Source organism: Notolabrus celidotus, chromosome 17, assembly GCF_009762535.1.
Source record: "Notolabrus celidotus isolate fNotCel1 chromosome 17, fNotCel1.pri, whole genome shotgun sequence".
NCBI classification, from domain to species: Eukaryota; Metazoa; Chordata; class Actinopteri; order Labriformes; family Labridae; genus Notolabrus; species Notolabrus celidotus.
The window spans coordinates 6,323,693-6,338,433 of NC_048288.1; the positions used below are offsets into that span (position 1 = coordinate 6,323,693).

Genomic DNA, 14,741 nt, shown 5'->3' on the forward strand with positions numbered 1-14,741 from the left:
CAGGGAAACCGGAAGAGTTTTTTAAGGTGGACCGGAGGAGTTAGCTGCGCCACGAAAGTGGACGCTTTTTTCACAAAAGGGCAACCTGGACTCAAACCAGAGGCTTCCACCGGTTCCGTTATGTCTGTGCACTTATGAGCTGGCTGTTGACTGCTCTGCAAAAATTTGCGTCACAATAGACATTTAGGTGTTTAACTTACAGTCTCTACTTTGAAAAACTTCAAGGTTAAGAAATGAAAGCATTGAGGAGGTTTTATTTCTTTATTCCAGATTAAAACCACTTTTATGAAGATATGCCTTCAGTGTCAGCAAATAAGAAGAGACCAAGACTGTTTAAACGAGATTAAACTCTGTCACCAGGCATCTCACTGTGTTTTTCTTTAACTTATCACAAAGATAAATATTTGAAGAAGAAAAATAACAGAGAAGACTCATTTTATGTACTGAACTCTTATAATGACTCCTGAAGGTCGGCTCGGCGGGGTTAAGGTCACTTCCCTAAAACTTTGAACAACCAGGCTGCCATATTTCTGGTGACGTAGCTGTGGTTTCTTTTGGCTGCTATTGAAACCTCCAGGTGTTATTTATAGTGATGAAAGAACAGAGGTCAGCCTCCGAAACCTCGTGTGTTCAAACCGGATTCAGTCGGCTGTTACTCATTAACGGAATCACATGTAGAATTCGATTTGCATCTTGGTTTGGCACAGTCGTCCACGCGAACTTTACCACAAAGAAATAAATCATATCGTTCACGCGACACAGGTTGCAGGCCTTGTTAAATCACTGAGCGCGCGGACACGTCACTGACCAGTTCAGTGTGAGTCAGTGAAAGTTTTTAACATCCACAGACTGAGAGGCGTTGATACATGAACACATCAACTATACACAAAAGAAGAAGAAGCAGGAGCAGGCCTAGAGAAAATCACACCACATCTTCCTCTTTAATCCCGTTTTCTGTTCCATTTGATTTTGTTCGTCTCTCTCAGAGATTCGTCATTTTGCAAAAATCGAGACCAAAGAAGCAAACAAACACCTGCAGGCCCGTGACACTCCTGGAGGTTCTTTACGCATGAAAAACCCACCTGAGGGGAAAAAAGTCTCTTTCTTGTTGTCGTTCCGCTTCGTGTGATTGACTGGTGACCCTTGGAAAGGTGATTTTCACGAAATGCAGAACACATGAACAGTGATTAAATTTAGAGTTTGACTGAAAAGGAAAGTGATCTAGAACAGACAATCATTTCAGACTTTAAATTCTTCAAACATTATGACAGAGAAACAAACGCAGTGATTCATTTTGTAAATGATGACACACACTGAGGCCTTGCTCTCACACACTGTCACCTCTCTGCAAGAATATTTCACCCAGTTTAAGCGAAAAAAGCTCTAAATACACGGACGCGCTTTATTACGCAGTAGAAAATCAACTGGTCTGTATTCTATGTTTTTACCCCCTTTCAGTGAAAGTAGCCATCTCCTTTCATTTGCATACAGTCCCTCTGTGCTTCCACCTTTAACACACCTTGTATTCATTCGGATCAAGGTGTCAGTCACCTGTTCTCCTCTTCCATCCCTCCCTCCATCAGTCTGTATCCTGCTCGGCGTCGATCACACGCAGCTGTCCATCAAGCCGGGCTTCATCTGGGCCCTCACACGGACACAACATGACTATCCTCTTAGTTTGCACGCTTGTTTCGTTTTTACATCTCGTGTCTGCAACTGTTCCTCCGTCGGATCACGAGGACTCACCGTGGCTCCTGGGATGCGTCACCGGCAGCGCCAGGCTTCATGGACCCGGAGGTGCACGTGACCCTGACCCGGTAACCTGCTGTGTTCGCTGCCTGGATGAGGGGTAAGCTGTAAAGATGAACAATGCACTCGGGTGCATTGAAATAAAGCTTTATTCAGGAAATGAGTATTTATGTAAAATGAAGGTTTCATTTTTCTTTCTTTTTATTTCCAATTTAGTCCACGTGGGACTTTCTGAATGGCGCAGCTTAGCATTAGTTTATCTCATGATAGCCTATATATAAATATTTTTTAATATAAATTCCTACAGCATCTCTAGAGCATATGTGATATTGTGTATGTGTGTGAAATATTAGGCTATGTAAAAAAGAATTCACCTTCAAACATCAGGCTGGTTTTAGAAATATGTAATGGCATGAAAACTCATATTTTCATTCAATGTTTTCTTCTTAAATTAAAAATATCTTAATAATCTCAAGGGGGTAAAATGTAATGTTGGATTCTATATTTTAAAAACATCAAAATGAACATTGTCTTTTGGATTCAGACAGAGATGTGGGCTGACTTTATGCAGCTCAAACATTAGTCTGGAAATAAATGTTTATAATAATTCAGTATTATGCCCGCTTTCTTAAAAAGAGCACTGATTACATTTTGATGCATTTAGTTGCATGTGTATCTTTAATAATGCCCATGTTTGTTATTGCAGGTTCCAGGCTGAAGGTTTTACCTCAGGTGGTTGTCACTGTGGAAACTGTGGAGATGATTTGTTGGCCGGTGAGAGTTTGAACACATCTCACAGCAGAGACACAGAGGGTGTGAGAGGAGAGAATAAAAGACAAAGGTGAGGTGGACTGATGACTTTTTATTTGGTTTCAGTCTCAAACAAAGGCTCTCTCTCATGTTTGGATCCACAAAGACACCAAATTTAGTTTGAGTACATTTAAAAAGGATGTGGGTGTAATTCTGGCATGTGAGTGTTGCCTGAAACATTGTATTTGACCTTTTTTTCTTTCCTCTCTTTCCTTTCTAGTGTCCTCTCCTTGCCTGTTGGAGATGGAGGTGGAAGTGTAGCTCTCAACAGAACTGACAGACCATTCCTGTGCAGGATTTGTGTCAGCATCTCTCCTCACAGAGTGCAGGCTGGGAAATCTTTCACAGTGAAAGTGTCTGGAAGGCTAGCAGGACGCCTTAACCAACCCACAGGTCAGACAGCTCTCTCTTTTACACACAAGGAAATATAGCTCTGTAAACTCCTGTTATTAAAGCTTTACTGTGCAAAAGGAATTTTTATTGTCAGGATAAATAGTTTCTACTTTAGGTAAAAATGAAAATGTGTAAAAAATTGCACATGGTGTATTTAATGTCACTTTGTTATTGTTTTAATTTACCCTACTTACTCTGCACTCTTGATTTTGAGCTTAAATACAAGAGATTTTTATTGAATAGGTTTGATTATGCAATTCATTATCATAAATTAGTATCATACATAAATTACATGACTGCTGCAACTACAAATATATTTTAGAAATATGCTTTCTTCATTTATTTATAAATCATTTCAACTTTAAAAGGTTCAATAAATAAAAAAGTAAGTACCTGATGAATGTAGAAAATACAAAGTAAAAAATGGAAATGTGTGCATGTCTTCATGTAAAACAAAAGAAGCTGCACTGAGTGACATCTTGCAAAGGAAAAACACTTGATATTATTTTTCTGCAGCTGCAGGTTTTTTTTGGACGAAAACAAAAAAATTATTTTAGAAAATAATATTTTTTTATAAATTGATAACAGTTTAAAAAATAGTATGATTATGTACCAATGAAAAACTGCTCCACGTCTAAATCTGAAAATGCTAATTTTTGAGGGAATGTCTAATCTTTTATTTGTTGGACCATTTTTCCTTCAGAGTGTGAAGACTTTTCATATGAGAGAAAATATCACACAGGGAGAGAAAGATCAGGATACTTGATACATCTTTTTATTTTTAAGAATTGAAAGATTGTTTGTGTTTCTGTTTTCATTTTCTTTCTTCAAATTCCTCTCTGTATTTCCAGGGACTCTGCAAGAGGGAGGGCAGGAGCTTTCTTTTGTCAGTGTTGAGTTTGAGGAACCGACCCCCAAAGGTCAAAGTTCACAGCATGTCAGCGTGTTTGATGACGGCTCCTTTGGTTGCTCCTCTGATTGGATTTTTGACACTCCAGGAAAATATAAACTCAGTACGCCAAAGGAAGATTACATGTTTTTTATATTATAAATGAATAATTAATCAAAGAAAATGTGCTGTAATGTCGCTCTGTCTCTTCTTTATCCCGTCTAGACATCACCGTCTCCAACCCTCTCTCCACTCTCTCCTCCTCCCTCCACCTCTCCGTCCTTCAGCCCTCTTCTCACAGCTTAGTGATCTTGGTGCTTCACGGGCCCCTCGGTGTCCCCTCCTGCAGTCCCTCCCTGCAGACGGAGCTGAACAAAGGGAGCATGGAGGCAGTGTACCTGGGCGACCCTGTCACGCTGCAGGCTCACCTGGCTGATGGTCCAGCAGCAGAGTTCAGCTGGAGGTTTACAGGAAGAGAGAGAAACATGGAGGACAGGAAGAAACCCTCTCTCTCTTACTCAGACTGTGTGAACAGCTCTGTGGTGAGTAACTGATTTATCATCAGACGTGTCTCTGATTTAATTTTAAGTCTTTAGTCCTCTTGTTTTTCATTGGTCACTTAGTATTTCTTAATGTTTTTTAACACACTAAATCTGATAATGCGTTTTCATAGCTGCTAAAAAGCAAAATCAACCAATTTCAGTCACACACATTTAATAACAACTAGAGTCACTCTTTCATGTTTTAGCATTACGACAAAAGCATCAGTGATGTTGAGGTCAGTCTGCTCCTGTTTATAACTGCTTCGTAACAATGACTGTCAAAATATATCATGACTCATTATATAGACCTAAAAATAACAAACATCATCTGTCTCTTTGCTGCAAACATTGCTGACAAATATTAATAAAATTATCACCATTGTTTGCAAGTATAGAAAAATATAATGTAGGTCACTAATGAATTGCATGATAATACCTTTACAATGTACATGTGATATAATAGCTTGGTGAGAAAAATTCTCATGAAATGCAGATTTATTTGGATGTATGAAGGTGCCTTGTTGTAGAACAGAGTCCAACAAGTATTTAATAAATAGGAGATTTTTTGGGGGAACTCAGAATTTGAAAGAACATCAGAGATCACGACTAACAAGCCAGAAATCTATCAAACCCCCCAAAATATTGACTTTTTATATTTCATAATGCTGAAGAGAACTTCTGATTCAACATTTGAGGTGAAATAAAAACACTGAAATCTCTTTTCTCTTTGCATTTTCACAAACTGAATAAAAGTTTCACAAATACAAACTGTGTTTTAAGAGTCTGTGGACTATCTGAAATAATGAAGTCAAGATCTGACAAGTGTAAGTAAAGTGGTTTTGGATGAGGACTTCGTCAGGACCATGGGGGTCTAGAGCAGTGGACATAAAAATACAAATTTTAAATTATTTTAAATTGAATATTTTATCCATTGTTGTAAAAATATGCTAAAAGTAATGAAATTAGTGTTAACATTGTATTATTATTTATTTAATAGTCACTACAGCTGAAAAAATGAGTATTTAAATTCTACTTCTGGCCTTTTAAAATGTCTAGATTCAGATTCAGAGAACTTTATTGACCCCAGAAGGGAGATTTAGTTTGCAATCTACCTGCTTGTCAAATAAACAACACTAACATTAACAGACGGACTAACACTAACAGTCACAACACTCATCATCATATTATGATTGTTTGGCTGTCGTCTTCATTTTGTTTTAATGTCTTTGTATCGGCTTCTAACTGAGGTGAAGTGTGCTGAGGTGAGCGATGTTTAACTGCCTCAGAGGACAGTGGGAGTATTCAGTCTCTGGCAGCGTTATGATGGGGGTCACAGTGATGTCTCTCTCTCTCTCTCTCTCTCTCTCTCTCGTTTTATTGCATTTTCACAAACAGAATAAAGGTTTTAAAAGGTCAAACATGGATTTTAGACACGTCAAGGCTTTACTGAAAATGACTAACATGCTTTGGGAGCAGTACGAGGCATTAAAGCCGGAGATTCAGACACTCTGCACTGCACGTTAAGATTCCTCTCTTGTGGTTTCCTGTGGAAAATAACTTCATCACCTTTTATTTCACCAGATTTAATTAGATTACCAACCTTTCGCTTAAAAGGGTTCAAGAGTCAACATCTTACATTTCACAGATGCATAACAACCAGTCAATAACATGATGTAGGTATTGAATGAATTATATATTGACCTTGTACTGAACCTTTCTAGAGACACACATGTCAGTTCATTACAAAACTTTATTTTACATGTTGGGGACAGAGATGCTGAGATATTTGTCAAGCAGAGTTTAGCTTTGATGAGTTGTTTTGCAGGTTAAGACACCAAAAATGCAAAAATGAATAAGAAAATGTTGATATGGTTTCCGCTCAGTTAGAGGACGGTATATTCTGTTCTTTATTTCAAATGATCACTTCTACAATTAAATTATCTTCATCATATTTATCAACATAATTTCTAATATGAAGTCATTGTTATTAATGTACCATCATATTTAATCCTGATGTATGAAAGTGTTTAATTCTTAACACTTTCAGAGCTGGACCTTTGAGACAGAGGGAGTTCACGTGGTGTCAGTGAACGCATCTGATGCCTTTGGATGGACGCAGGAGACGAAATGCATCGTGAGTGCTCAGTTATTCCCTCAGTTACATGTCCTCCTGATTAATAATGATTGAGGGAGAAAGGATAAAATATTTAAAGATGTATCTGATCGTCAACAAATCCTTTAAAAAAGCAAAAAAACAAGGGTTCGTTTATCAGCCACTATCTTTCATCTCTTGTTGCTGCTCTCACTCTGGATCCTGTTGTAGACTTAAATTAGTCAAAGCAGCTTTAAAAAATAGAGTTACATGTCGAAAAAAGGCCTTTAAGACGGGAAGAAAAAAGAGTCTGAAGTGTTAAAATGTTCAAACAAAGAGTGATATCGCTGCTATTTCGTGGGAGGAAAAGAACAACTAGGAGCTGTTATGGAAAAAGATAGAATGTGCATTTTTATTGCATATTTCAAAATGAAAATTAAGACAAAGCATGTTAAAATCAAGCTGAGTAACACTCCATGTTAGGGGTAAGAACAGCTTTAATGGCATAAAGTGTTTTTTTTTTCTTTTCTGGAGTGCATTCTTTTTTTCTCTTCTTTGGAGCCTCAGTTATTTTCTTAACAGCGTGACTGCAGATTTTATGAGACTTTGCCCAAACAGCAGCACATATTCATGACATTTTCCAACTGCAGAATAACACACATTTGTTAAGATGAACAGATTTTCAAGGGGAGGAATAACTACATGGAGTTTCATTGAAATAAAACTCTGCTGCACATGTTCGTTGTAATAAAGAAACATGTTACAACTTCAAGCATGAGGCTCATTCATGTGGTTTTATTGTTTCTGGACAACAACGGAGCTCTTCAGCACAGAGGAGTTAGACATCTGCAGCACTGGAATTAATTTACAGCATTACAAACATCATTACACTTTTAATTATCTTCAGACAAATGCTTGTGTCAAACATCTTTGTTTGTGTGTTGCAGCTGGTTGTGCGTCCTGCTGTCTCTGACCTCAGAGTGAGTGTATCAGAGAGTCAGCTGACTCCCAGAGAGGCCGTCTCTGTGGATGTGTCGTCTCAGATTAAAAGCACGACGGTGTACGTCGAGGGGAACAGCATGTCGTCACCACAAGGCTCAGTTAATCAAACATGGCAGCCACCTACCAGTCAGAGTCCTGCTCACAGCCCGGCTCGTAACGGTGAGGAAGCATTTCTCTTCAACACCTGCAGAGTAGAGCTGAACATCTGAGTTAATTCAGCGTTTGGAAAAAGGAGTGTGACTTTGTTTTCAGTTCAGGAAACACTGAAGCTTCAGATTCATTCTCCCACCTATGTGTCATATGTTTTTTGCTCTCATATAATGTCAGTGTGCTGCTTTTTTTGCCTAACAGTGCAGATTTATGCGGCAAAGCAAGCTTATCCAACAAACACAGATATAACCCTCTCGGCTGTGGCTGAAGTTCCAGACCCTGTGGAGCTCCTCTGGCACTTTGGAGACTCAACATCCATCAGAAGCACCTCAAGAAGCATCACTAAGAGATACCTAAAGCCTGGCAGGTATGATGGATGGAAACATAATTTAGAGACGTCAGTAAAGTATAAAGGTTGGTATGTAGGAGGGTATTTATGTGTCTTTCCCTCCTGTTTGAATCCTTCACTCTAACGCAGGTATGATGTCGTCGTAGTCATGTCTAGCAGCAGCTCCACCCTTACCTCTGATGTGTTCCCGCTGGTCGTCCAGAGAGTGGTGAAACTCAACAGGCTGCTCCACCAGGCCTCCGTCCTGCAGAACCAAACACTGACGGTGAGCTGTCGGGTCAACGAGGGGAGTGATGTCACCTTCCTGTGGAGCTTTGGAGACGGGTCGTCCAGGGTGGGAGGGAGCGCAGAGCAGCACGTCTACCACAGGCAAGTTTCACCATCAATACAGCTTTATGGCTCCTGTGACCAATTTACAGTTGGTGTGGATTTTGACGCCCCCTGTGGTCCTGTTAGTGTTGACCTCTTTTGATTTTGTAGGCCATAAAGATAAATCAGTGTGAATTAAAGTGTGTTTAATAACTCCTCACAGGAGCTTTAAAATGAGCGTCATGATAATGTTTGGATTATTGTTATTTATATTTAAGTATTCATTGACCAATTTATAACACAAAGATCATTTTTAGTCATATAGACCTTTACAAAACCCCAGAGAAACTTCAAAATACAAAATGTTTTTCTCATTATGAATAGGTCACTAATTTAAAGCTCCAGTGAGGAGTTTTTTTGCTAATTATGAAACATACTAAAATTAATACTGATGTCTCCTAATGACCCTAAATCGTGCGCTCATGTAGCGGGCAGCCCAGGCTCAATTCCAGCCTGTGGCCCCTTACCTGAATGTCATTTCCCCCCCCTCTCTCTCCCATGGTCCAGCTCTATCCAGTGTCCTCTCCTCTCTAAATAAAGGTGTAAAGCCTAAAAAAAATGTAGTTTTAAAAAAACATAGAGATAGAGATCAGAGGGGCTGCTTTAATATTCTCAGCTCACTTATATTTCTATGTGTTTCTATGTTTATATATATTTATAAGTAGCTGTGCAGATGATCTAAATATTATGCATCACTTCATTATTGCTGTGCGAGAATGCCGTTTCACCTATTGTATCTTCTGATGCTGTGTTCACTCTGCAGTATCAACTTCATCATATCATTACGGGACTGTGTGTGTTTTTAGCAGCCTGGTGCTAAAACAGTAGGAAGCATCAGTAGGAAGTGTAATTGAGTACGTTTGCTTTATTACCTTTTATACTGTTATATTTTAACTCTGTAAGTACATTATCATCCATTGTTGTAAGCTGCTGGAACTAAAGAATTCCCCTTAATGAGCATCAATACAGTATGTCTTGTCTTATCTTTGTCCACAGGGGGACGCCAAAATAGGCTTGAACTCAAAGTTCAGGAGCTTTAAAGTGTTAAAAATGCCCAATATGTACAGTTGTTGGTTAATCTTACAATTCCAGGACCAGTTGAGCTTTAATATTTAATTATTTCTAATGGTTCAATTAAATCTGATGTGTAACAGAGAGGTGAAGTTTCCTTTGTTTATTTCTGCTTAACTTTAAGTTTCATTCTGCTCGTCTGTGTTTTCCTCTGAAACTTTTAGTGTTTGTGATTTGTACTCTGGTTCCCTGTGTGTCTGCTGACTGTCTCGGCCAGGTCTCCCTTTAAAAGAGATTCTTGATCTCAGTGGAACCCACCCTGGTTAAATCAAGATAAAATCAATGAAATTAATTCTCTCTGCAGGACAGGAGAGTTCACGGTGAACGTCATCGTGTCTAACCTGGTCAGCTCAGCGTCTCTGAGCAGTCTCATCTTTGTTGTGGACCGGCCTTGTCAGCCTCCACCTGTCAAAAACATGGGGCCTCTCAAAGTACAGGTAGATTCATCACCTGTCTCCACATACACCTAAAAACATCATGATGATGGTAGACAAACCTTCACCTGCATCACCTGCTCCATCTTCTCTCAAAGGTTCACAGATACGAGGTGATCCGTCTGGGGGTGACCTATGACGCTGAAGTGGACTGTGACATTTCATCAGGCCTTCACTACGCCTGGACCTTGTTTGACTCTGCAGGACGTGTTTTTGCATTGCCTCTCATACCCACACACAGACAGAGCCTCGTTCTGCCCGGACACCTCCTGCACTACGACACCTACACGGCTGTAGCTAAGGTACGAAGTGACTAAAGCTGTCCAGCGCTGACCTTCTTGTTGGTTCCTGGGACTCTCTTTAAGAATTTGTGCTCCATTGTTGTACTGCAGGTTCAGGTGGTTGGCAGTGTGGTGTACAGTAACTACAGCGTGAGTGTGCAGGTGATACCGAGTCCTCCTGTAGCCGTCATCCAGGATGGCACTAACATCTTTATAAACAACAGAAACAGCCCTGTGGTGACGCTGGACGGGCGGAGATCCTCTGACCCTGACTTCCCCAGAAACCCTCTGAGGTACAGGAACACGTTTAACAGACAGGTGTGTGATGATTCAACCTCCAAACTCAACACTGTGTCACTGATTTCTTCTCTGCAGCTTCAGCTGGATGTGTAAACCCGTCAGCTCCATCCCAAGCTCCTGTTTCCACAAAGATGTCCCCTCATCATCACCTGTGCTCACATTTCCTGCGAGTTACCTGAAACATAACTTTGACCAGTTTCAGTTCACGCTCACCGTCCACAGCGGAGAGCGAACAGCTTCATCCGAGACCTTTGTAACATTAACACCAAACGTGAACGGGTAAGAGACGGCATATCTGCAGACTGTGGATGTGCGTGCATGAGTGGATTTATTCTTATGAATGCAAAATGACGTAAAACACTGTTACCTTTCTGTTTTTTTCTACTCCAGGAAGGTTTCAGTGCACTGCTCCCGATGCCATGGAGAGCAGCTGAACTGGGATGAGTCTTTCTCTGTCAGCTCCACGTGTGAAGGCTGTGCCTCAGAAAACGTGCAGTACAGCTGGAGTCTGTATTTGGTGAATGCATCCTCCAAGCCTGTCACTGACGGTAAAAAGATGCATCCACCTGAGGAATGATTCTATCCTTTTAATCTGCATATCTGTGAGCTTCATTTTACCCACTTCTGTTCTGTTCTAGTCCCATTTTGTTACACCGTGGATCTCGGTGCTCCGTCAAACATCTTTGAGGGTTCTGCAGCTCCTCCTCAGACTCCTGGGGCTTCCACCCTGCATCCACCTGCTACAGACGCTTCACACGACATCAATGCTGTCAGTGCATCTGAAATGAGAGCCAGGAAGCCAAATCTGATCCAGACGGACAGTTTATCTAAGAGGCTGAAGTCAGGTGAGGGATAAAACAGCAGCCCCAGTGCTTCCTGAGTGTTTGCATGTGTGAAAACAGAAGACGAGGATAGTTCTGCACGTTAAAATAGGAAACATAAGCCTGTCACTGAACTTGAATCCTCTCTTTTTGTCCTCTTAGAAATGACAGGATCACGTAATGAGATTTGCTGCCAGCATTTATAATTTAGAATATAAGTCAATGCATGTGAAGAGAAATATGAATGTGTGTTGTTTGCTGATTAACAGTGTTCAAAAAGGCCTGCATTCATTAGAGGTACACACATCAATAAGGGAAATTGACAAGAAGTAATAACGTGCAAGGTCACAGTTACAGTAAAAAGGATCATTTATGAATAATTTAACAGCTTGTCCTCTTTATGTCCAGGAGAGGAGCCTTTTTATCACCCACAGGGGGAGTTTGACCCTCTGGAGCTTTTGTACTCCTCCTCTGAATACCAGTCTCTTCCCCCTGACAACAGCAGCGTCCAGTACTCAGCCCTCTCTGACCACAGTGACCTTATCAGTGAGTTTGAGTCTGACTCCTCTGCTGACTGGGATCTTTCTCCTCCGGTTCTGGAGAGCGGCTCCTCGGGGGATCAACAGGGTAAGAAAAAGAGGATTCATGAATCATTCTGGCCTAATAAGACCTGAGCAAACCAGCATACGGTGTAAACGTAGAACAACGATGAGGCTTTAATTCAGCCAACAGAGGGTGAAAGAGAGGTGAACCAAGCACAATCAGCATGCGCCCACATGGTCCTGACAAGAGGGCGAATTTGCCACAGTTATACAAATCTGTGTAGGTGTGCTCTGACTGTACAGTGTTCAAACCAGCCTGAGGTAAAGCTTTGGCCACTAGGGGGCACTAGATTGTATGACATTTGTGTTTATTCTGAGTCTGGCTTCAGCTTAATTGATGAAGGTAAGTCCAATAGGAACTGTCTTTTTGTTCTGGTTTTGGTCAGAACCAACTCCTGAGGCCAGCTGTCATGTGATGCTGTAAGCAGGGCAGACTTAAAGGGGTTGATCATGGTTGCCTCAGAGCTATGATTGTCTATCTGCCACGTCAGAAGCAGCTCTCAGCTCTCTCTTTTATTTTATACAGTCTATGCTCTGAGCTCTCTTTTCATTTCATTGGCACATTTCCTTTTGATGGAATTTTCCGGAGCAAAAAAACCTGATTGAATATGTAATGAAATATCAGCCATATTTAAGTATGTTGTGACTGATGTGTGTATCTAGGAAGGATTTTGTGTGTGAGGACAGTCTGGGAGGGCTCTGCAGAGGGAGACTCAGGATGATGGTTCTGTTTCAGGCGTGATTCTGCCCGAGCTGATCTCAACCCAGACGGATTCAGACACAGACATGGGAGAGGCAAACACAGAGTTGACTAAGAAGGGATGAGGAAAGAGGGTTAGTGAAGAAGAGCACAGGGAGGGTGTAAGAATCACAGAGAAACAGAGCGGAGTGGGATGACTAGGTATAGGTAGGCTTGAAGGTATCACACCATAGACCTTTCTGGAGTCTCTGAGCTCCCCTGTCTCGTAGGTTCCCCTGAGCTGTCGTAGACAGACTCCTGCTGTGGACGTTCCAGACTCCAGCTGATACGGATGTGCTGGACTCCAGTGGCAGCAGCTACTACTTGTCTCATCACTATCACTTCTCTCTCTTTTATTCTCCTCTATCCCTCTTTCCAAACCCAACTTGGTCGAGGCAGATGTCTGTCTAACATGAGTCTGGTTCTGCTTGAGGTTTCTGCCTGTTAAAGGAAGTTTTTCCTCACCGGTATAACTAGTTAAATACTGTGAGGTGCAATGCTCATGGTGGATCAAGGTGGGGTAAGACTGAATCTTATCCTGTCTTGGTGTTGGGTCTTTGTTAATAATAGAACATAGAGTACGGTCTACACCTGCTCTTTTTGTAAAAGCATCTTGAGATAACGTTTGTTGTGATTTGGCGCTATACAAATAAAGATTGATTGATTGATTGATGAATTGAAGGTGACTGCAAAAGGTGCAGTTGGGCCACCCCGGTCAAAAATATCAGGATCTATTTTTGGCTGTTGAATTTTGAATTATTAACTATAGAAGCTTGACAAAAAAAATCTAATGAGTCAAAGTCTCCGGTGTATGGAAAAAAAATAAAAAATTAAAATCAGAATTTTGACTTTTTCCTCAGAGGTCTGAGATGTTTTGGACATTCAGGGAGAAAAAAAGTCAGAATTCTGACTTTAATCTTAGAATGAAAAAAATTGATATTGCACCTTAATTTTTTTTTCCTGTTGCCATAATCCTCTTCTGTACCAGTGTAAACCTGCAGCCCAAGGTGGAACAAAAATGCAGAAACATGGACCAACCCTCCCTTTAACTTCTCTGACTACATGTTGTTCATTAATGCTGATCCTGTCATTCAGATTATGACGCTGTCTGGATGATCCCAGAGGAAGGAGGCCCGGGGATGTCAGCAGGGCGGCCTACAGGTACAGCACCTTCATGTCTTTGTTTGCTAAGATCTTCAGAGTTCAGGTCTGTGTGATGATTTATTTTTATATATCAGGTGTTGATGGTGAGACCGTCAGTCCTGGAGATTATTCAGCCTTCGATCCAGCATTTTACAAAGACAAGGGAAGTAATCTGGTAGACGACAGGCACGTGGTTACGGCCCAGGATTTGATTTTGCTAGATCTACCTCGAGACCTAGTGGATAGGAGGGATTTTGAGTCCTACACATATGCAGGTGAGTTAATTATAAACTCAGTGAGGCATGTTTCTCTCTCTGTCTCAGCTGTTAACATATCTTTCTCTTTCTTTCCACCTCACCAGGAATTTCCTCTCCTTCACTCAGCTTCAGACCGTTCAGCCTGAAACCTGGCAGCAGATACATGCTGGAGGTCACCGCCAGTGAGTTCAGAGTCAATCACTTCATCTTTATTCTCTGCAGTTATTTCAAAAGTTTCCAAAACCTGTTCTAATGAAATGAAAGCTGAACGCTCCGGGTGCTCATCTGATTGTCGCGTGTCGTGTTCAGGATCTCATGAAAGGTTTCTGGGCCGGGCTCAGCTGTTCTTAAAAACCAACCCTGCTCCCAAAGACGTGACGTGCCAGATTCAGCCAATCACAGGAACAGAGTTATACACACACTTCAGCATCTTCTGCACCTCGGGGAAAAAGGTACAGTGAACAAACACAAATATAAACATTTTAAATACTCACTCTGTAAATCTCACTCTTTATTTGAGGGTGAATATATGACAGTGTTGGTTTTATTTTAATGTGAGCCATTTCCACGTATACAGAGAAAACAAGACTGTCTCTCCTTCAATAGAAGGTTTTGTCAATTTATTACACTTATGTTATTTATTCTCTAATTCTTTTACATCAGAACATCATTTTAAGCTGAAAATGTTCACTTATTAAATTACATGTCAGCAGGTCACTTTGTTATCATATTGTCGGTCATAGCATGG

At 40.8% G+C, this 14,741-nt stretch overlaps 1 protein-coding gene across 1 annotated transcript in view; it reads left to right on the forward strand.

The window, feature by feature from the left end:
- The first annotated feature begins 895 nt into the window (after positions 1-895).
- LOC117829325 (polycystic kidney disease 1 like 1) overlaps positions 896-14,741 on the forward strand; it is a 44,332-nt gene continuing 30,486 nt past the window's right edge. Inside the window, exons 1-21 of the mRNA XM_034706954.1 lie at positions 896-1,151; positions 1,584-1,849; positions 2,456-2,590; positions 2,780-2,952; positions 3,804-3,965; positions 4,067-4,383; positions 6,431-6,517; positions 7,423-7,636; positions 7,829-7,994; positions 8,106-8,345; positions 9,721-9,853; positions 9,949-10,152; positions 10,243-10,424; positions 10,507-10,710; positions 10,822-10,979; positions 11,070-11,276; positions 11,661-11,879; positions 13,689-13,754; positions 13,832-14,011; positions 14,098-14,175; positions 14,303-14,445. Of these exons, the coding sequence (XP_034562845.1) occupies positions 1,662-1,849; positions 2,456-2,590; positions 2,780-2,952; positions 3,804-3,965; positions 4,067-4,383; positions 6,431-6,517; positions 7,423-7,636; positions 7,829-7,994; positions 8,106-8,345; positions 9,721-9,853; positions 9,949-10,152; positions 10,243-10,424; positions 10,507-10,710; positions 10,822-10,979; positions 11,070-11,276; positions 11,661-11,879; positions 13,689-13,754; positions 13,832-14,011; positions 14,098-14,175; positions 14,303-14,445 (3,456 nt within the window). The 5' untranslated portion in view covers positions 896-1,151; positions 1,584-1,661. The remainder of the gene's footprint in view (positions 1,152-1,583; positions 1,850-2,455; positions 2,591-2,779; positions 2,953-3,803; positions 3,966-4,066; positions 4,384-6,430; positions 6,518-7,422; positions 7,637-7,828; positions 7,995-8,105; positions 8,346-9,720; positions 9,854-9,948; positions 10,153-10,242; positions 10,425-10,506; positions 10,711-10,821; positions 10,980-11,069; positions 11,277-11,660; positions 11,880-13,688; positions 13,755-13,831; positions 14,012-14,097; positions 14,176-14,302; positions 14,446-14,741) is intronic.